Consider the following 22,848-nt stretch of genomic DNA (forward strand, 5'->3'; position numbering starts at 1 on the left):
ATGGAAAGAAACGTTCAAAACCCGCCAGACTCAGAGCTGCAGCACATTAAACCTGACCCCGTCCAGGAGGGCTGCACGGCGCCCACGGCAGCTCCTGGCTCCCTTCGTCCCAGGAGAAGAGCAGTGGCAATGCTCTAAACACATCCCCGTTCTCCCTCCATTCTTCACCCGATTTGCGGATTCGAACCATCCTGACTCAGTGGAATGAGGAGCAGTGAACAGGACTGCAGATCTATTCAGGGTAAGTCAGGCCAGACGGCTCCGACAGCTTGTTGCGAGTGTGGCAGAGTCACGAAGTCCCAGGCCAGGTGCCCTACGTATTTAGACTTTCATGAGGCATCTAATGCCAGGCTTGTGAAATCATTCTGCCAAATGGTCTGAACCAGCCCAGATGAGAACAGTCTCGTGTACTGGAAGCGAACTCAGGGACGAGAGACAAAGGGTGAAGGGACTTTGTCCGCACACCCGGATGGCGTCGGGGCAGGGCGGTGTTTTGGGGGCTGTGGAGGTCAGGTTAGATCTGCGCCCCTTCACCTGTTTATGATTGATCGGGAGGAAGAGAGCGCGCTGCAGGCCACCCTGCCATGGGGTGGGAAGTGTGGCCTGAAGCCACGGAGAGGGGCTACAAAGGGCATGTTGACCCCCCGGCAGCTCCCCCTCCCTGAGAACACACCGCAGGAAGGCGAGTGGGAAGAAAAAGCCTCCAAGCCTGGAGGAATCAGAAAGACGGAGTGAAAGGCCCCGTGATCGTCACTGTAAAGCCCGTGGTGGGTCTGCTCCCGTCCAAAGCCCCAGGCCGTGTAGACGAGGGTCCCTGAAACTGTGAGGAGCTACGATGAGGTCATACTCAGTCAGGATCGGCGCTCCTCCAACAGGACCGGTGGCCTCAAGAACTGAAGAAGAGGTGCAGACACCGGGTGGGAGAAGCCCATGTGACCGTGGAGGCAGAGGCTTGGGACACAGCTGCAAGCCAAGGACTGCCGTCTCCACCGGAAGCTAAGAGAGGCAGGGAACAGAGTCTCCCTGAGTCCCTGAGAAGGAACTGACCCAGCCAACACCTCGGCTTTGGATCTCCCACCTCCGGGACAGTGAGACGACACTTTTGTTCAAGGCCCCTATGTGTGGGAGGATGTCAAGGCAGCCCGAGGAGACACACAGCCCAGCTTTAGAAATGAAGATCTAAGGAATGGAGGCCACGCCTGGTCCCCCAGCGCTGGGGTAGATGCTGCTCTTCCGGGAGCAGATTCAGCGTCCCTCCAGGACACGGTGCAAAAGGAGAGGCTCCCGGGGCCGCGGGAAGATCTGGGTCTGCTGGGGAGGACGCCATCAGCACGTTGGTTAATTGACCCTTATTCTGTGCCAAGCGACTGTAATCTTAAATTCTCTCGCATCACTTTATGTCCTCTGACGATTATTATTTTTATCTGTTGAAGAGTATTGAATCACCTGTTTCATTTCTCGTCCCTGAGCATTTAATCTTTCCATGTGCCCGAATGCCAATGTCAAGTTTTCTCTCTTAACCAGAATATTTGACCAGTCAGAGTGCTGTGCCTCTGCCCACGTTATACACGCTGTTACCGATTTTCACCTTTGTCCCGGTCAGCACCAGTCACAGCAGAGTGTGGGTGGGGCTGAGGGGAGAAGGTGGTGCTGGGGGTGCAGGGGTCCTTCACAGGGCCACCTCCCGGACCGAGGGCTGGCTGTGCGTGGAGTCGCTCTCTGGGTACACAGGTCTGGACAGACCACAAGCCACACATCGCACGTCCCACTCAGATCTCACAGACTCTTTTTATATTGTCTGGGCTTAATCAGCGAAAGCTTGATGCCACAGTCACTTACAACATCGTCAGATTAAATACCCAGTCCTCTTTCTTTCTTGACATTCTATCATTTTCCTAGGATCTTCACAAAATAGTGGAAATAGTCCCCAAACGCCTCACAGAACCAATAGAGAAGAAATGACACATCTATCAAGAAAACATTTGTTCTTTTATTCGTCCATTCCACAGACATCAAGAACACACCACGAGCAAAACATTGCGCCGTGTGGTGTAGGGAGGTGGGTACAGGATAAAAGACGTAATTCAGGACCGAGATGTACGAGAGGATACAAATATCTAGAATAACGTTTGAAATTTAACGAATGCCCTATGAACACTACAAAAATACTTTCAATGCTCAGAACATGTGAAGGAATGTCTGTATTTCAGTTTCTGACAAACGCATCTTTGTAAAAAGCTGACAAAGTGTCATTCTGACTCAACGGGGAGGAGGAGAATGGTGCTCAGCAAACAGTGCTGGTGCACGTGAGCTGCTGTCAGCTGGAGGGAGGAACACAGGAGCCCACCTCACACTGCGTCCAAACCCAATTCCACATGGATTCAGGGTTTGCACCTGAAAGCCAGACCGCTGGGAGAAAATTCAGAAAACCATCAGTATGCCAAATGGTGAGGAGGCTCTTTAAACAAGACGAGACACCCAAAGCCGTTGTGAAAAGACTGTCCACGTGGCAAAACAGGCCGCGGACAGTCCTAACGAAGAGCACGGTGTGCCGCATTGGTCAGACAGGGCTCCTGCCCCCGCACACTGACTTGCAGAATAGCAACAGTATAAAAGGCAGACAACCCAGAGAGAGATGGCTAAAGGAGACAGAGAAGCAACTCAAGGGGCCGGCCCGGTGGCGCAGCGGTTAACTTCACACACGTTGCTCCCCAGGGCCCGGGGTTCGCCGGTTCGGATCCCGGGTGCGGACATGCCACCGCTTGTCAAGCCATGCTGTGGTATGCGTCCCACATATAAAGTAGAGGAAGATGGGCACTGATGTTAGCTCAGGGCCAGTCTTCCTCAGCAAAAAGAGGAGGATTGGCAGCAGTTAGCTCAGGGCTAATCTTCCTCAAAAAACAAAACAAAACAAAACAAAGAAGCAACTCGAAACATAGGAAATCTAAACGAACAGTGCGATGGTGAAACTGCTTAACTTCACCAGGAGCCAAAGAAAGGGGAAGGAAGACAAGAATGAAACACCATTTTTCAATTATCAGATTACCAAAAATTAAAGAGAGACACCAGCAACGCTGGCAAAAATGCAAGAAAGCTCTCCCACGTGGCTGGCAGGAATGTCAGATGCAGCAACCTCTGGGGAAAGTAAGGTGGCGACTTGGAGTCCAGTGAAAGTGTGCCGCCCTTTGACCCCTGCCCTTCGGGGATCTGTCCTGCAGAAATCAGATTCCCCGGACGTGAGGACAGATAGTCCAGGAGGCTTGCTGCTGTGTGGGGGCGCGTCCACCTATAGGAGAACGGTCTAATTCACCAGGGTGCAGCCACTTGAAAACACGAGTTGGATCCTGTGCATTGACCTGGAGGGGGTCTGTGACATATTTTCATGAGGTGAGGTGTCTCAGTCAGCTCGGGGGGCTATAACAAAACACCACAGGCCCAGTGCCTTAAACAATGAGAATTTACTTCTCGTTCTGGAGGCTGGAAGGCTGAGATCAAGGTGCCAGCCTGCTCCTGGTGAGGTCTCTTCCTGGTTTGCAGACGACCCTCTTCTGGCTGTGACCTCACACGGGCAGAGACAGCAAGCTCGGGGGCCTCTCTTCTTGTAAGGACACCAGTCTTATGGGATTGAGGCCCCACCCTTATGACATCATTTAACCTGAGTCAGTTTCTTAACGGCTCCATTTCCAGCACAGTCACATGGGAGTGCAAATAGAGTGGTTTTTCAGGAAGTGAGACCCCTAGTCCAGTTCAGGCCAGTTGAGACCACCAACCCATCAACTGGGCCTGCACAAATGCCCGATAAGTGACCTTGTTGACATCAAAGGGCTGAAAACTCCACCCTCAGATCATGGTGAGGCCGCCATTTTGTGAACAGCATCCTGTGAAGAGGCACGAAGCCTGACTGCAGTTGCGCAGATCAGTCACCTCACTTCTCCCCTCCAGGAATCCATCTCCTTGCTCCAGACGGCCCCGCCCTTCAGCCCAGGAATTGTCCCCCAGCCCTGGATCAGGGACACGGATCTGAGTGCGCGTCTCTCCTGTGTCCTTGCAGGTCCATCTCGCCAATAAAGCTACTTCTCTTTTCCCAAAGGCTGACGGTGTAATAACCGGGCTTTATGTGCACCAGGTGACGAGCCCTTGCTCCACACAGGGAGTTGGGGCTCCAACATGTGAACTGGGGCGAGCGGGAGGGCACAATTCAGGTTATAGCTCGAGGAAAGCATTTAAACTTAACACTTAAATTTATTCAACATTTCCACGTTCTTCAGAGGAATATATATAACATGATTTTACTGTTATTTTAAAATGACAAAAAGACAAAAACTGAAACAATATTCAACGTGTATGTTTACACAAGTCTGAGTGAGGGCAGAGGAAGCCGGGAAGGAGGTGCCCTCACTATTGATTATCTGAGTCAGGGGACGGAGCAGGGTCAGGCGGAGGGTGGAGTACGAAGTTTTTCTCTGTGTGTCTCTAATTAAAATCACCGTGTGTTCCTTTTGTAATTTAAAATGTTTAATGAAGAAAAATTTGAAAAGCCAAAGTAGAGCCATCAGGCACATGGGTCCTGTAGTTCAATGTATGTGCCACTTGGAACCTGCTCAAAGCCTGTCCAGGCCCCGGCTCACTGTTAGCCACGTCGGCTCACTGTTAGCCACGTCGGGGCACCCCCAGGAGGCCACGGGGACCCAGCCTCTGGGCGGCGCTGTCTGACCTCCTCCGTCAGGCATTCAGCTCCGTCTCTGAAACCCGGGGATAGCTTGAGAGCTGTCTGGCTAAACAGATGATCTCATTAGCGGAAGCCTGTGGCCCTTTAAAATATTAGCGACGACCCTTAATTCTACATTTTCAAATCGAAGGGAGAGCAGAGCTCTCCAGATGGCCCAAACTCAGACAGTTCAATGTGGCTAGAGAGGCCTCCTTCCCTCGGATGGTTCCAGAAAGTTCAGGAAAAGGGCATGAGAAGGGCCCAAAGAGCCTAATTATTTTTTCACTTGACTTAAACAATGGGTAGGGGAATAAGATCCCTCTTAATATAAATTTTAAAGTCTCTCACTTGGAGCTTTGTCCCTACCAACACTTCTTTTCGTCACTTTCAATTCATCTTACTGGCATTTAGACCGCTGAGGGGCAGGCCCCTGAGCCCAGACCAGTCATGTCTTGGCAGTTGGGCGCACACAGCGCTGACAACGTTGGCTCTTGCAGTCACAGTCTCTTCCCTTCTCCAGGGCACACTGAGCTCTGCCCGGGATGGGGGGTGGCATGTGCTGCTGTCACCATCCTAGAGGCCATGCTGGAACCAGAGAGAAGGGATGTTCCAGTTCAGCACCTGAAAACCAGGAATTAGACGCCCACCCACCTGACAACACAAGGCGGCTGCGCGTCCAGAACCAAGCCCTGAGGAAGGCGAGGCTGCCCTTTCTTCCTTCCACAGAGCACCACACACCCCTCTTTTTCTGGAAGCAGCTGCCATCTTGGTCTTTTAAAACGTCTCTCTTTTGTTAGAGACCTGGTTACAGACCAAGCTCCTCTACGGGTCAGGAAAACACTTTTGCTCCGCAGTGGACACCGGGCTCCGGAGCCTGGGAGCCACAGGACCGGGAGCTGGGGACAGGAAGATGCAGAGAACATGCCCCTGGAGGGAGGAGAGGCAGGAGGGGCCAGTCTCTGGATCTTCAAGAGAAACCAGAAATACCACTGTTTATAGGAAACCTTAGACATGTAAGCGTCGTCCTCTGGCTTGGTTCTGTTTGTGTTTCACATTGTGCGGGCGGGCCTTGCCCGAGATTCCAGTCCTTCACCCCCGCAGCCCGTCAGCAGTCATCCTCTCCCACCCATTTAGAAGCTTCCGGCCTCATCTGTTTCCTGTGGCCACCATAACGGGGGGCTTCAAACAACAGAGATGTCCTCTCTCACAGCTCAGGAGCCAGTCTGCCAGCACGGTGTCGTCAGGATGGCGCTCTCTCTGAAGGCTCTGGGGAACGGTCCTCTCTCGTCTGGTTCTGAGCCTGCGCTGTCTCCCGGAGTCCGTGGTACCCTCGGCTTGTGGCTGCATCGCCCCCACCTCTGCCTCCGTCTCCTCCCGTCTCTGTGTCTGCTGGCCTTCTTATAAGGACTACAGTCATCAGATTAGGACCCCCCTTAATCCAAGGCGACCTCATCTTAACTAAAACCATCTACAAAAATCCTATTTCCAAACAAGGTCACATTCTGAGGTTCTGGTGGACGTGAGTTTTGGGGGCACCATTCAGCCCAGTGCACTGCCTCGCAGACTCCAGGTGGTCTTTCACGAGCTTCACCCCTGTATGTCCTACTGATTCAGACTGGGTCTGACTGCAGTCGAGGCCCAAAGCCGGCAACAAAGGTTCTCAATCACAAGACAGCAACGCGACTCCACCGGGGCCAACCTTCACGTGGTTACAGCCACAGCTTTCTCCAAATCCTGGCATTCCAGATCTGAGTAAAGAAAATTCCCGATTTCCGTAGAACAGAGCTTCTCAACCTCGGCACTACTGACACATCAGACCAGAGACTCCTCTGTTGGGGGGCTGTCCTGTGCATCGCAGGGTGTTTAACAGCGTCCCTGGCCTCTGTCCACTAGATGACAGTGGCAGCCCCTCCCTGCAAGTTGTGGAAACCAAAATGCCTCCAGACATTGCCAAATGCCCCCCAGGGAGGAAATTCACCCCCGATTGAGAACCACTGTCATGGAACCTGGTTCCAAAGGCAGAAACTTCGGCGGGATTATTCTGATGGGATGAAAGGCCCTCTACCCGCCAAGCTCACTGCCTCGCTGCCGTGGTCTCCCACGTCGTGGTCCAGGGTGGACCCTGCTGCAGTCTGTCTTGGTGTCCTTGGCTGGTAGGCCCAGCCCAGACCCCCCAGCCCGGCCTCGTGGGGTGCACGTGCCTGCCTCACAGGCCTCTGCTGGCAGAGGTGCGGCAAAACCCATTTTTTAACAGGCTTCTTGTTGGAGATGGACTCTTTAAAAAGAAAAAATTGGGTCTTACTATGCCTGAATTCTTGACAACTAATCTTCTCTGGCTTCTACCTTCACTGTTTATTTTTAAAACCAAAATTCAAGAAACAGTGTCCAGATGTGGCAGTGGCCTCTCTTGCTTAATACAAAGCTAAATTAAAGAATTTCACTCCCTCAAAATTGTGTGAACTTAACATGTAGGTAATTAGCCCAGTCATGACATTTAAATTGGGGAGGTTTAGAAGGTTAAAAAGAGTCTGGATGGTGTGAGGGGTCCTCGCATCTGAGACGGAGGGTTTGCTGAGCACGCAGACTCAGTGCCGGCTGTCGGCCTTTGCGGGCCGGCCCTGCTCTCCATCAGCTGCTCACATCCTGCCTTTCTCATCCTCTCCCTCCGCAGTCAGGATCCAGCACCTCCTGGTCGGATGGGGACTGCTGGGCGCACACGGGCCACAGGCAGAGAGGGGGTCATTCCTTACGTGTATTTCTGCTTCCTCAGAGCTGCTCAGCCGAGCCGGGGAGAGCCCTGCTGCTCTCAGCTTCACACAGACCAGCGGGCAGAAAGCAACAGGGGATGCTGGCAGGATGGCAGGCCTAAGGGGTGACCACTGAGGGACAGAGTTCCTGGGAAATGCCTCGGAGGCAGGAGAGGGGGATTTCGCCTCATCAGGGCCCTTCAGGTCTAAGCTTTGAGCCCCTGAACTCTATTGGCCCGGGTGTCCAGAAGCGTTGGAAAGGACCACAGAGAGAACGAGTGGGCCCCTCGCTGTGAATTATCCTGACTCCCGTGGCGTATTTTGTGTTAAAGTATGAGAACCAAGTCCACTTGGATGCCAGATGACAGCTTGAGCAAATAAAATAGAATATGTGTAAATACCTGTTCCAAACAATAAATAGGAGTTTACTTAGATCAACGTCTGGCGGGATATTCTGAGAGTAAAAATGATATTGAAACTCCAAGAGGAAAAAAAATTGTTTCTGCAAGTTCAGCCTGATTTTTTTTCATATAGCTGATTTATAATAAAGAAAGTTCCATCTGTTTCACTTGCAGAAGAGTTACGTCTCCGGACGGTCCCAAGGGCCGTTTCTCTCCCTGGGTCACTGTCTTTTCAACCACGCTTTGACAGCATTTCTTCACCATGTGGAACCAGGACACTTACACACCTTCGCTTTGTTTGGTGGTACACACCATCTCCTCCTAAAAATGTTGCTGGAAATTTTTCTGAAGTCAAACCCAACTGAAAAGAATTTGCATTAAAAAAATCCCACAATATCTGTTTGAAATTATCCCCTATGGCAAAAATGTAAAGTGTGTCACGCTAAGGGAGCATCCTGCAGTCGGAGCCCAGGCCTGTGCTGCGCCTTCTCCTGCCTCCGGGGGTCCTGAGCCCTTGGGAAACGGTGCAAGCGGAGTTCATCACACGAATCAGATATGAACACTCCCTGCCTCAAACATGGCCTGCTGCAGTCTGCAGTCAGAAAACAAAATCGCTGATTTCTCTTTATCACTCAGTGGCGACCACAACTTCTCAAATGGGTATCCATTCAAGCTTGCTGACTCAGATAAGAGACTCAGGACGACTCGAGGGATCTTCTGTGGCTGTCAGAGGAACTAGGACTAAACCACACAGAGATAACACGTGTGTGGTGACTCGGGAAACTGCACGCAGCATGCACAGACAGGGAAAGAAAAAGGGTTTCCAACATCTCTCATCTCTGCCCACTGCTGTTCCCCCCAAACCGGCCGAACCCCAGACCGAAGGTGCGTGTGCTTCTCTTTCCCAGCCGCCCATCCCGTCCACATCAGGGGAGGTGGAAGAGAGGAAAGAGCCCACGCTCAGCAGGTGAGAATCTCACTTGTGTCAAGTTGGCAGACAATGAACTGCTCTACGTTCAATCCTGGAGCACACCGATGACTCAGAGAGGGAGGGGAGACAAGACATTTTGTGCCAGCTCCAAAGATGCTCAAAGCAAAGTTAACCTTATTCTCTTTATTTGTATATGCCCAAGTGAGGGGCGGGAGGCTGCCCATCCCCATTGCTCACTTTCCACAGTTCCCCTCGTCCGGCTGGAAACCCTTCGAGAAGCCAAAGTTGATGTTAGGTCTGAGCTGCACTCGCCCACAATGTCAAGCATCACAAAACTCTGAGCACCTTTGACCAGAGAAGCAATCTCTATGGGATTAAGGCGATTTTCTTATTTAGAGGAGAAAAACAAGCAGTTTGTAATTACCTGCTCCTGGTGGCAAAGTCTGTCCTTCATGCCTCAATCTAAGGGGACAAACTTGCACGGCTTTGCTCTCCCTTCATTGTTTCAACACCCACCAAGAGGATTAGAAATAATCTCCTTCCCATTTAATTTTGCGTCACCCCTCTGCCCCGCATCCCCTGGGGACCGTTTAATCCCACGGTGCGGGCGGGGGAGGGGTGGTTAACCCTTTGTTGAGGCGCCACCAGCGCCAGGACGGAAGCCCTGGGGGGAAAGGTCCCCCTGCTGGCCCCTCGGGGAAGAGCACTGTGCTCCCCAGGGCCACAGGCCCCCGGAGCACCGCTGGGGCAGTGGGCAGCCGGTGGCAAACCGTCAGGCAGGAGAAACGTGCTTTTCCCTGCTCCCAGGGCACAAGCAGTTCTCAGGTGCTGGTGGGTCCCAGCCAGGCCTGCCCATGCTGGCCTGCCTTCCCTGTCACCTCCAGTGACCAGGTCTCACTCTCCCTCCATCTGCTCTGTGACAGGTGGCTGCGAGCCAAGGCAGCTGTGTCGTGTGCACACACGACGTCCACACACACACGGCACGTGCACACACTTACACAAATACCCTGTACATACGTGTGCACACTTGCACACACACACAGCATGCAAATGCTTGCTCCCGTTCCCCAGGTTGGCATCCTCCCCCTGACCTCTCGGGAGCCTCTCAGGCTGAGAAGGAAGATTTGGCTGCAGAGGCAGTTTCAGCCTGGGGTTTGGCCAACCGCACTGACCAGAGGCAGCTCTGGGCAATTCAGAGTTCGTCCCCTCCAGCAGGGGTGAGGGGCTGGCGCGAGGTTGGAACATGGGTGGGACTCCAGGCACAGGTGAGGAAGCCCTCGCCAGTCCTGCAAGCCACAGAAGCCCTGTCCAGGTGGACGTGGAGCAGAGGGCTTGCTGAGACTGAGTGAGCCAGCACTGGGCAGCTCCTTAAGCAACAAAAACAGGGCTAAGGAGTGGGAAGCTTCAGCCCTCGCCCCAGTGTCTGGCAGCAAGGGGAGCTGGAACGTGTCACCTTTTCCTGGGGGATGGAGTCGAGAGAGGCTGAGGCTGGAGGAGGTCAACAGTCGCTGGGTCTGGAACATTCTCTGGGAAGGGAGGCTGCGGTAGCTCGGGGACGGCCTGGCTAAAGAGGGCGAGATCCGGGTTGTGTGGTGGTGGGATGTGCGGCACCAACTGGAGGGCCAGGAGAAGGCTCCTCCCACCCGAAAATCACCAAACAGAACAAGAGGCTGAACTCCCCTGACCCAACTCCCTGATGCAAATTCAGCATCCACATCGTGTGTGGACCGCAAGCCAGCACCTCCGGGACAGACCCAGCATCAGTGCCGTGACACCTTCCTGAGACACGAGTGCTGCCTTCTCTCTCGGGTTTGCTGCTCTGCCGGCCCCCTGGGGTCCCGGCCCCTGCAGCCCTGCCTCCAGGGAGGGTGACGTTGAGACCAAGGGCAGAGCTGCAGGAAAGACTCCTCTGCACCTCTCTGCGGGTGTTTGAACCACTGGGAGTGGGAACCCGAGAGCTCTGATCACGGAGGAGCAGTTCTCCAATGCAGGGGAGGAGCCCATCTGTAGTCCACACACAGGCACAAGAAGGACAAAGGTGCACTGGGTGCAAGGAGAAATTTACGGAACCCAGAGGAACAAGAGGAAGATGCTTAATGAGGGACAGAAAGACTTGGCTAGCAGAGCCCCAGGGACAGTGGCACCGACTGGTCGGCTCTCCAGGATGCGCCTCCCTTCCTTCCTCACACGGAAACCCGGTTTCATTCTGGAAGGCAGGGGAGTGTGGAGGTTGGTGCTCAGCATCCAGCCCACTGCCTCCACTGTGACTGCAGAGGCTGGACAGCAAACCCTCCAATTACAAGAGTCGTTGGCAGCTGGAGTTCTTTACGGGATTCAGGTCTTGCCAGCCACATGCATTCATGTGCGACGCAGAAGGCAGAGCAAAGGGGATGGGGGCCGTCTTTCTACTGAGTCTGCTGCTGTCTTCCCAGGGAGCACCATCCGCAGCCCTGGGTCTTTCTGGAGAAGCTCCCAATGGAGAAGCTCCCAATGCCCTCTCCTGGGTTCCGAGGGCGAAGAGGGGATCTGTGGGATGAAGAGGCAGGGCAGGGCTTCCGTGTTCTGCATCTGTGGGCACAGACCCAGCAGGCCTGTCCCGGCTTTAATGTCGCACATGCTGAGCCCTGAGTCACAGCGAGCGCAGAGTGTTCCTGAATCCCACGGGGCCGCAGCCTCCTGGCTCCTTTCTCCTGCTGGAGGTCGGGTGTGCTATGTCGAGGCATCGAACCCCTGCATTAAATTCCTCTCTGTTCGAAATAGCTGGAGTGACTCTTCCATTTGCAGTGGCACTCCGACAGAGCCACCATTCGGTACGCGAGTTGACTGCAGGCAGCCAGCCCTCCAGGGGAAGAATCTGGGCTTGGCTCTCCTTTCCTGGTCGTGTTTGGAGCCACCAAGGACCTGGTCACATTTAAAATGGGACGCTGCTAATCCGTGGCATGCAATGGCAAAGCAGCTGCCTCAGTTGTCATTTGTGGTCACCTGGAACGAAATACTGATGGAATACGAGGTTTGGGGGCCATCCACCTGCTGCCGTGGACAAGCCCTGGTAGGGGCTGCTTATTCAGCCTGCAGTGCGAGGCCGACAAGCTTGGGCTGCTCCGTACTTGAGCTCTACAGTAATAGATGGTGACACACTGGATGCATCTGGTGACCTGATGCTCACGCTCACCAGGAGGCACAGTGTGACCAGGTTCTCCCCCATGCCCAGCATGGCAGAAGCCGCTCTCCAGCCACCACAGCCCGTTTCTTTTTCCCGCTGGGCAAATGCCTCCTGTCTCCAGCCTCTCCTGCAACTGGCTGGGGCCATGTGGCAGAGGCCCAGCTGCGGCATGTGGGCAGCAGGAAGGCATCCCACACTCGGGTCTGCCCATAAAAGCTTCCCAGGGAATCCTGCCTGCCCCTTCCCTGTCCTCGGCCAAGGGAGGAGGTCTCCAAAGACTAGGCGTGAGGAGGCGGCGTCCTGACGACAGGTGGCACGGATGCCCTGCCAACCCGCACGGGGCCTGCCACGAGCAGGAAGCCCAGCTTCAGCGAGCGAAGCCCGTTCCGGAGAATGCCGTCAGGAGAGAGCTGTGCCGGCATTCGAGGCAACGGCCCCCGGGGTAGTGTTTCTCTTTTTATAAAAAATGGAAAGAGGAGAAGTAAAATAGAGGTTGATACACAATAAAAGCTGCCAAACAAATTAAAATAAAGGTGTAGAGGATGCCAAGCTTGATGCTCTGAGGACCCGAAGATCTATTTCTTCTTCGAGAGGAAGGACGACGCAGAGCGTCCCTGTCCCTCGAGGCTGTGCCTCACCGACCGCATGCTTCTGTTCCCGCCTTGGCACGGCCCAGAGAGGTGAGGGCAGCTTGTCTCCAGGGCAGGTCCCCCGAGAGAAGAGGGAGTCCTCCCGGAGACAAAGGCGAAATCCTCTGCCTCCAACCCCGTCCTCTGAGGACTCCCCACACGCACCGAGACAGGTCGTGCCGCGGGAACAGAGTGCCACCCGAGGGCCCACGGGCGACGGCGGGGGCGGACCTGGGAACAGGCTCGAGAGGCCACCGGCAGCCTCCCGCCAAGAAGAAGATTACGCATCTGTGTGCAGCTTTCCACCTTCCTAAGTAGGAACAGTGCCACGTCTCAGAAGTGGAACTCCTGAAATGGCAGGGGGATCTTTCCATTTCTCAAAAAAATCCCAAAACTTTGTGTCTTATGATTATACAGTAACACAGTGTTCATTATAAAAAAATTTAAAAGATAAGCAAAAGCTCACAGTAATCCCCAGAGATAACCACTATCAGCATTTCAACGTGTATTCTGTGAACTGTTCCCCCCAGAATACATGCATGTACACATGGCAGTTGTCTGTACACAATGTTAATAACCTCTTTTTTGCACTTAAAACCTGGAAAATCCCTTTCTGATTTTTTTTTTTTTTTTTTTTTTTTGCTGAGGAAGATTAGCTGTGAGCTAACACCTGTTGCCAGTGTTCCTCCACTCTATATGGGGGACGCCACCACAGCATGGCTGATGAATGGTGTAGGTCCATGCCCAGGATCCAAACCCATGAGCCCAGGCTGCTGATGCATGCCAAACTTAACTATGACACCAGCCCCGACCCTTTCTGATTCTTTTAACATGCCGATTTACAGGTTCCTGCAAACATAATTTTATTCACAGTTTATTCAAAAAGTAACACATCTGTTAAGGTGTTATCTACGGGCTGACCACATCCACAAGCAATTTAGGGTGCTCCTCGAAATTCCCACTTGCCAGGTCGTTTCCAGTCCTCGAATCCATCTGCACAAGCTCCTTCTCTTGCTTATGAGAAAATGCAGGATGGAGCTCAGGACTGGCCCCCAAGCCTGCTCTCGGACCCCTCCCCACACTCAGGACTCCGGCCAGCTCATCTTGCCGCCTCTGCACTCTCCGCACACACAGCACGTGACGCTGGACTGTGCAGACCCCGCGGCGTCTGTGACAAGCCGTCCTCAGTGCTGTGCTGGCAGACCCTCTGGGGCTTGAGCGGGCGCCCCCAGCGGGGCGAGGTGGGGCCGACGGGGCCACTGCAGTGGGCTCACCCCATGCCGGTGGGCAGCTTGCCCTGAGCGTGCGAGGCTTTCCTGGCCAAGAGGCAGGAGTGGGGGTCAGGGGTGGGGACTTCTGCACAAAAGTCCCTCCCGTCAGAAAAGGAACATAACGCAAAGCTTTCCCTGCTGCTCTGGACGCTGCGGTGCATGTGACACCTGGAGCCGTGCAGACTTGGGGGCAGTGATGAGAACCGGCCTCAGAGCCCACACTCACGCTCACGTGATGAGAACAGCAGCAAAGCGATGGGGAGGTACGAGGCCACCCTGAGGCCCCCAGGCGTGTGCACACTCTGCCCCGGGACCGCCCTGCTGGGTGACAGAGGAAGGCTCTGACCGCCTGATGTCCGTCTGCCCCGGAGCTGCAGGCGGCCACTGGACGCCCAGGGAACAGGAGCTGTCAAGGGGGAGCGTCTCCCCACACCCAGCTTCAGTGTCTCCCCGGCTGCTGTGGGCTGACTGTCTGTGTCCCCCCAGACACACATGGGGCAGCCCCAACGCCCCAGGCAACGGTGATGGGAGGTGGGCAGGTGCACGAGATCAGGAGGTGGCCCAGGACAGGGTCAGTGGCCTTACAGGAGGAGACCGAGACCAGAGCTCGCTCTGCCCTGTGAGCACGTGGCGAGTGGGGGGCCGCCTGCAAGCCGGGCAGACGGCCCCCACCAGCGCCCGAGCTGCCGGCACCCTGGCCACAGACTCCAGCCTCCACGACTGTGAGAAACAGACGGCTGCCGTTTCAGCCTCCCAGCCTGCGGGGTTGTCATGGAGCCCGAGGTGACACACGCCCGGCCTCTCCTTGCTCCTGGCCCGTTTCAGGTGTGGGCCCCTCGAGACAGCTTCAGCATAGTGCTTAGTGCCATGGCATTGGAGCACATGGACCGGCTGCACCCTGGCCGTGCTGCCCACTGCTCGACGGCCTTGGGCTCTGTCCCTAAGCTTGGGCTTTTACCTTGACAAAACGGGACAGTCATGCTGTTCACTTGCAGGGGTGTGGTGAGAGTCAGTGAGGGTGCTGGAAGTCCTTAGCACTGTTCTCAGCATCTAACAAGCCCGGGGCAAGTGCAGGCTCTAATGGTTTCTAAGAAATTCCACTGACCCCTCAACGCAGCCCCACCACCTCCCCTCCAAGTCTGTTGGCACTTGGTGTACAGCCCACACAAGTTGCCAGTGACTTTCTCTCAGGTGGTCTGAACTGTTTTCACTCACAACACTTTTTTTTCTTTTTCTTTTTTTTGCTGAGGAACATTGGCCCTGAGCTAACACCTGTGCCAATCTTCCTCTATTTTGCATGTGAGCTGCCACCACAGTGTGGCTACCCACCAGATGTACAGGGCTGCACCCAGGAACCCAACCTGGGTCGCCGAAGCAGAATGTGCCAAACTTAACCACCAGGCCACAGGGCTGGCCCACATGACTTCTGACACCAAATGTGCAGGTTCCTTCCACACCAACAGCCAGCTCTCCAATCCTCTGTGGACATCGCCCAGGTGCCCATGATGCCACTCAGGGCTGACACTGTCTCCCCGAGTTAGTGCAGACCCCACAGGGCAGGGGCTCAGCCACATGGTAGCCCCTGTCTCGGGCGCCAACCGCAAGTGCAGGTTGTCATCAGTGCTGCTGACTGCGCAGCCGGAAATCGGGGTTCCCACAGCCCCTCCTCGTGGTCGATCACTTGCTGGAACGACTCACGGAGCCCAGGGTAACAGCTCACTTACCATCGCCTGCTTAATATAACGGACGAGACTCAGCCACAGCAGGTGCAGGGGGCGCACAGGCAGGTGGAGGGGCACGTGGAATCTGTGCCCCCTCCAGGTGCCCCGCTTCAGCATCTCCACCACCCACAGCCCGGAGCCCTCCGAGCCCCCGCAGGCAGGGTGTGGAGGAGGCCTCAGCCCTGAGCTCAGCCATTAAACCAGTGGCCATTGGTGATGGAACTCAGTGTCCAGCCCCTTCCCTTCCCTGGAGGTCGCGGTCACGGTGGGGCCGAAAGGTCAACCCAGAGTCACGTTGTCAGCACAAACTCGGGTGTGGCTGAGACGCCCCTCTTGCCCCTGACACTCGACACTCAGGATCTTACAAGGGTTTTAGAAGCTCTGCCAGGAACGGGGGTAAAGAGCAGCTCTATTTCTCACTGTTGTCACATGTGGGGTTCACAGTGCCTCCTTCGAGATCTCTGGGCAGAGCGCTAGCTCCTTCTCTAGTCCACAGCACACTCAGCAAGGCTGGCCTTGCACCCAGCATGTGGGCCCAGGGAGGCCCCGGGGCCAGAGCACAGCTCTGGGGCTGCAGCAGCACCAAGCCAGGAGGAGCGGCTGGGAGGGGAGAGCTCGGTCCTGCCCGTGGCGCCCGGTTCCTTGGTCTATAAAATGTATAGACCACCAAACCCAAAGCTATTTCTGCCATAATGTCTGGTCTCAGAGGAGAAGTTCTGGTTGTTTCTGCATAGGGAGTCGGGAATGATCGTGGCACTGTTTGGGTATTAATAATCTTTCCAAATGACATATCTTTAGGCTACTGTCCCATGCTGGGAACAGCCATCTGCTACGATGGCTTTCAATTTTTTGGGCATGACCCACTTTTTACATTGCAGCTCATTACATAAAATGTCACAAGACAGTAGTTTCCTTTTCTATAAGACACACTCTGATATTTTATGTGTATTTTTATGTGCTGGTTTTATCCCCACTACATCGATTTTATGGCCCACTAGTGGGTAGATGCCTGCAGTCTGAAAATTACTGATGGCCTGAATTCCCCTCTGCCTCCCAGCTGGCCTATTGTAATAGCCCACCCCTCTCATCTTGTTAGCAAATAGGGCTCCGTGTACAGCTGTGCAAGTTGTGCACTGCACAACTCCAGGATGCCACAGTAACCTGATGTTATGCAGTATGTAACAGGATGGGGTAGCTCTATCAACAGCAAATGATGTGGAATTTGTCTAAACTGACTTATCAGCAAATTAAATTAATACCAATTTGTCAAAATTGAGTCACTAAAGCTGTCTGAACCTCATCTTCTGTATTTCTAAAATGAAGCTCGTAAAGTGGCCTCATTTACCTCCCAGAGTTGTTACAAGGATTTAGCAAAAAAGGTGTTAGATTCTAGTCTAAACCAGACATTGGTCTCCGCATCACTATTATCATTTGATGATACCTTATTCGAATTTTGGAAGTTGTATAGAGAACCGGGCACGTTCTCACACTTAGTCGAGGCAAAGGGATCCTTCATGCTGTGTGTTTTCACTTTCTGCTCATACGTTTAACAAACATGTCCTGGTCCCTACTAGGTGACAAGTGGAGAGGGCTGCGGATGCCCATCCAGAGTGCGGACAAGTGACAGCAGCAGTGAGCCCACAGGCCCCTGCTTCCGGACGCAGGGCCCCCTCAGGAGAACAGACGTCCCTCACCCTCTGGCTCCTGCAGGGCAGGCGTCTGTGACTTTCAGGCAGGGGCAGAATCACTTGCCTGAGAAGCGAGCAGAAAACCCCCGCCCCTGGATCGCATTGAGCTGCGTTGCAACCGCGTTTTAGTAAAACTGCCATTAATCCAACTTGCTCAAGATAAAGGAAAAGCCGCCTGGGTGAGGAAAGGCTGGCTGCAGCTTGCCAATCAGACGTGGCTCGGTGGCGTCTCAGGGGACATCAGGCGGGCGCGTCCCCGCCTGTCACCAGCGCCCGGCTCCCCGAACCCGCGACTTGAGCGCAGGGGGCAGACCGTCTCTGTTCCCGCTCGCGGTGGAGGCACCCCGCGCCGGGGGAAATGTGCGTGCATCTCATCAAAGGACAGCAAGCGCATGTCGCTGCGTGCACACTCTTTCTTCTTGAGGAAAAGAACATTTCCGACGAAGCCCCGTAAATCTCGGGGGATCGTGGTCTGCGTACGTGGCACGTCACGAAATCGCCATGACTTCCGTGACCTGCTTTATAGGCTGTCCCTAAAATCGAGGACACGGAAGATGGCCAAGCTGCCCGGAGGACCACAATGCCCGTAAAGCAAATGAGACTCGTTTCCTCATGGCGCCCAGCGCCACACGGCCTCCCATCTCACCAAACATTGGGGCAGCCCCGGGTCAGGCCAGGGAGCCCCAGCCTGGCTTTGAACCCCGAACCCTCGCTGTCCACTGAGTCTGTAGGGCGACTGTCCCTAGGCCTTGCTGGGTCACAACTCTGAGAAAACGGGGCCGTCTCCACCGCGGTCTCGCTGCCCACCCAGGCCGGGGTGGAGAGCTGATGGTGGATCTGGGGCCCTCCCAGGCAACGCCCAGTTTACCACTCGCCTTGACGAGCACATCTCAAAGGAGGGGTGCTCAGACTGTGCCGGACCCCCGGGGCCAGCTCCCCGCAGGGGGCCTTCGCGACTGTCTTGGTGGGGCCTTCATCTGGCAGGTCCCCAAACACAGAGGGGCAGGGTAGTGAGAGAGGAAGGGAGGGCGGCCGAGAGAGGTCTGTCCTCGAGCGGTGGCTGGAGCCTCATTCCACTGGGGCCCTTCCAGAGGCGGTGAAGAGCCTGAGAGTTGCTCCCACTGAGGAGGGAGTCCTTCAAACCCTTCCCTGGGGCCCCCGCCCTGAGTTCAGGCCCTTCCCGCTCCACGGGAGCCCCAGGGGACGGAGCGGCTCCATTGGCTACAGCTCCTCACCCCACCCCAAACCTGGCCCCCCTCCTGACCCCGACCCCGTTCCTACCCTAGTCCCGCCCTGTCCTCTCAAGGCCAGCTCTCCTGACACTCCCACCTCCCAGCATCCTGCAGGTGACCATGCCTGGGGATCTGTGGCTCCAGCTAGTGACCCCAGGGCAGGCACCTCTTGCTCACAGGTGTGTGGAGCCGAGCGAGGAAAGGCCAGGACAAGGGCTCAGAGCAGAGAGGAACAACGAGACGGTGTGGCCGAGCCAAAGCAAAGCGGGTCCAGCGGTGGGGAAGGGTGGCAGGCTGACTGCTGCAGGTGACAGCACTTCAGGGGGCTCTGAGTGCCCGGGGGGCGGGAGGGGGCGGGCAGGGGGCTTGCCGAGGCTCCTTGACCACTGCTGGGGCTCCGCTGCCAGGACTCGAGGGTCAGCACAGGCTCTCTGGGCCCTAGAGCTGCTCACGCAGAGGCTGGAGAGTCGAGAAAGTGCCAGAGGCAGAGGAGCCGAGAAGGGCAGGACGGGCGCCGGGGCACCAGGACGGGCTGGGGTGGTGCCGCCTCGGCCGCTGGGACAGCAGAACTGCAGGCTGTCTGCAGGACACACAGGCTCCCTCCGGCACCTGCGCCCTGCCCTTCGCTGTCCCCGAGCCCACGGCCACGGAGATGGAGCTCGCTGGAATAGTCTGTGGTCTGCAGCCACCACACAGGGCGCTTTCTCCCTGGCCAGGCTCTGGGGGCGGAATATGCCACAGGAGCCCTCGATCTTCTCGCCGACGAGACCTGGCCCCGGGGAGCTGGTCCCCCCTCCTGTCCATGCCGCCCTCCCCAGACTGACCCCAACCGTGGCCAGAAGAGCCTTGCGCGAACATGGCCAATTTGTGCATTTTTCGTCCACGCCGTGCAGAAAGGCCACCACCTGATCCCCCCACCTCCCTCACCCCTGTCACCTCACCCCCCGCCCCTCAGAAAACAGATTCTGGGGCCTCCCACCCTCCCTCTGAGGGGGGCCGGCTCCCCAGGGATCCTGTGTGAGATGCTTGCTCCCTCAGCTCTGACGACACAGGTGTGGACCGGTGCCTCCTTCCATCCTTGGAGAAACACAGCAGGAAAAAGGAAAAGAAAAAGCCAGGGAGATGTGTGGTGTCACTTCTGGCCAGTGGTGTCCCCGGGACCCAGGAAACGCCCCCGGCCTCTGAGGCCTCTCCTGGCCGGGGGCCTCCTGCCCAAGCACCCCCTGCCATCGGAGGCGGCTGCTAGTACTTCTTTTGTTCTCCCAGCACCAAGCCGAGCGCATGCATCCCTGAGCTCATGGCAGAAGGACAGAGAAATGCCTCTGGACCGAGAGGCCCACAGCCCAGCTGCCACATCCAAGGCAGGCAGGGAAGGCCGAATCCCTACACCAGGCCGCCCTGCATTTCAAGCCAGGCCAAGCAGCCACCAGCTGAAGGAAACAAAGCCACAGGGTTTCCAACCACGGCAGGGAGGGTTCTCTGAGTGGGAGGAAGCCAGGCATTCCGGTAGCTTCCTGGGGAAGACCACGGGTTCTTTCAAGCGTGGGAGCCATTGGCATCATTCTGCTGTGAGTTGGCCCGAGGCCGGAAAAATGACCTCCATCCTTGACCCCAAAGCCACACCATTCGAAGACATGGGGGCCTTCGAGTCCAGCCTCTCCCGGCACCACAGGCCCGCCCCAGGCCTGCAGGAGAGGCTGCTTCTGTGAGGCTGCGCCTGGCCCGATAGCCAGGCAGCAGTTCCAAGTGGAAAGATGAGCCGGGGCAGCCCTGCTCATGGTGGCCGCGACCGTGAGGCGACCCTGGTCAAACGATGAACACAGCAAGATGACGGCCTTCAAACCACTCTGCAGACCCAGTACTTGTGGCAAGGCTGAAAAAGTTATTTCAACTTGCTTGTTTCGAAGTGGCATATCCTAGACCACGGGAGGGAGGGGAGCGCAGGCCATTTTCTCCAGGTGAACCTGAGGCCCTGTGGGGAGGGCTCGGGGCACCTAGCCTGGACCCCAGGAAAGATGACCCAGTGTGCGGGCGAGGACGATGGCTGGAGGGCCCGGGTTTGCACTGACGAGCCCCGGCGTGGCCCTCCACTCACCCCCAGACCCGGGAGCCACTTAAGCGGCTCTGCACGTTCTCACTGGGAAAATAGGGGCCCTATTTATTTTGCAGATTGCTATCAGGCCTAGACATCATTTCAAGGCTGTGATCCAGCAGGTTCACAATAAAGAACCACCAGCTTCCCCTTGTCCCCCCAGGGACCCGCGGCCCAGCCCCTGCCCCTCCCCCTCCTCAGCTCTCCAGTGTCCCCTGAGTCCCTCTCTTTTGCCCTTTACCCCTTAGAGAAGGACTTCCTCCTTCCTCCTGATCCAGATGCACTAAGAGTGGATCAGATGACCCACATTTTAACCTATGGTGATAGCACTCCGTTTGTTTTTGACGCTGCATCGGTGCACACACACATCTTCCCGGGCCCTGCCTCACGGGTCAAATCCACTGTGGCTGGTGTCAGGGACCAGGGCTGCCCCTTCCTTGCAGTTTGCTGTGACCACACGGGGCCTCGGGATCCCTGGACACAGGGAACGAGGTCTGCAGTGGGGCCGCCGTGGACACGCACCGCTGTCGGCTGTCATCACGGCCCTTCTGGGGAGGTGCCCTGACCGGTATGACTACAACAGGCCGTCTTTGTGTAACTTTGGGAAGTGCTGAGCCCAGGAAAGACCCCAAGCCCCCCACACTCCTCCGTGGGCGACGCGCTGACTTGGGAATGCATGTCCCGCCCTCCCACGGGAACACTCCTGACTCAGGCCAGTTAAAACCTCACGCTCTGTAAAGGTGTGCTATTCTCCCCACACATACCCCCGTCCTCTCCAGATGAGCACACAGTTCCAGAAAGGGGCGGAGAAGGTACAGCTGGCCCCCTCGAAGTTATGTTCTGAAATAGGGCGCAGTGTGCTGGGACAGAACAAAACAGCAAGACACCCAAAAACAGTTTCTGTTTCGCTCTGTGTTGGAAGATATCGTGGAACAACTTTTCCAACCACACTTCCCTTAGGACGACACTGGAGTTGGCGTCCGTGTTCTGAGCACTCACAACCTGGGTGCTGGGGCGGGAGGAGACAGGAGCCGCATTCACAGTGGCCTGACCCCACCCTCCCAGCCCCCATCGGGTGCTCAGGGCGGGCCCCTCTCTGGATTGCCTCTTTCTCTCCCCTCAGACAAGTGCCTGAGCCTGCCCCGGGGGTGGGCCTTGCATCCTTACCCCTATGAGAAATCTCTGCAGATCCTTGAGTGGGGGGAGACTGGAGAGGGTGCTCAGCCTTTGAGCGTCTCCAGGCAGCCCCCAGAGCTGCTCTGGGCCCCCTGCTGGCCTCGCCTAAGAACCATGGAAGCGATATTTTTATCCTGATGAACAATAGTGCCGAAATGTCTTCCGACTTGACAAGACACAAAATTTAGGTGCTGGGAGAGAGACTTCAATTTCAAGCTTAAAGATTACTTTGGGTCCCCCAGGACTCAGAAGCAATTTAGAGCTGATACCCTGAACAAGAGAAAGGTTAGAAGATTAAGACCAACTGCTGTTTGGATAAATGCTTGGTAATTGCCCATATCCGCAATTATACACTGGCACATAATTTCTTTTCCGCTACCTTTCTCCTCTCCTGCGTCCCGTCAGGATTTACTCGGAAGGAGCCCACCTTGGTCTTCTTCTGCCGAGCCTTGGTGACGTCATACTCCAGCTCGTCCATCAGGGCCCTGCATGCTGAAGAAGGCACAAAGCATCAGTTACTCCAGCCTCGGCGGACCCGGGCTCCCTCTGAGCTGCTCTCTGGGAGTGTCAGCAAGCCCACGGCCGCCAGGATGGGAAGGTTGTTGTCCTCTGGCTGCTTCTTGAGCCAGAAGAAATGCAGAAACGTGCAAACTGTCAAACCAGCCAGACGGAAACTAGTTTTCTTTGTATATCCTTTTGTACTCTGTGTTTTTGTTTTTTTTTAAAGATTGGCACCTGAGTTAACATCTGTTGCCAATGTTTGGGGTTGTTTTTCTTCTTCTCCCCAAGGCCCCCCAGTACACAATTGTATATTCTAGTTGTGGGTCCTTCTAGTTGTGGCATGTGGGACACTGCCTCAACATGGCCTGATGAGCGGTGCCATGTCCACACCCAGGATCTGAACCAGCGAAACCCTGGGCCACCAAAGCAGAGCACGTGAACTTAACCACTCAGACACGGGGCTGGCCCCTGTACTGTTTTTTAAAACTACATATATTTTGCTTTTTCATTTAAAATATGCTTTCTTAAAGAATAAAGAGACCCGCACCCCAAGTCTATCAGAGGTCCCGACGCCCACTGGGCCACATT

At 55.5% G+C, this 22,848-nt stretch overlaps 1 protein-coding gene across 2 annotated transcripts in view; it reads right to left on the reverse strand.

Annotated features, from left to right (window-relative positions):
- Window positions 1-22,848, reverse strand: part of CNPY1 (canopy FGF signaling regulator 1) — a 66,486-nt gene that overhangs the window by 21,369 nt on the left and 22,269 nt on the right. For both annotated transcript variants that reach the window (XR_011438299.1, XM_005609552.4), the window contains exon 2: window positions 22,139-22,251. Coding sequence is in view for 1 of the 2 variants with exons in the window: in XM_005609552.4 (XP_005609609.2) it covers window positions 22,139-22,251 (113 nt within the window). In the remaining variant the exon portion in view is untranslated. The remainder of the gene's footprint in view (window positions 1-22,138; window positions 22,252-22,848) is intronic.

Source organism: Equus caballus, chromosome 4 (genome assembly GCF_041296265.1).
Source record: "Equus caballus isolate H_3958 breed thoroughbred chromosome 4, TB-T2T, whole genome shotgun sequence".
In the NCBI taxonomy this organism is placed as follows: Eukaryota; Metazoa; Chordata; class Mammalia; order Perissodactyla; family Equidae; genus Equus; species Equus caballus.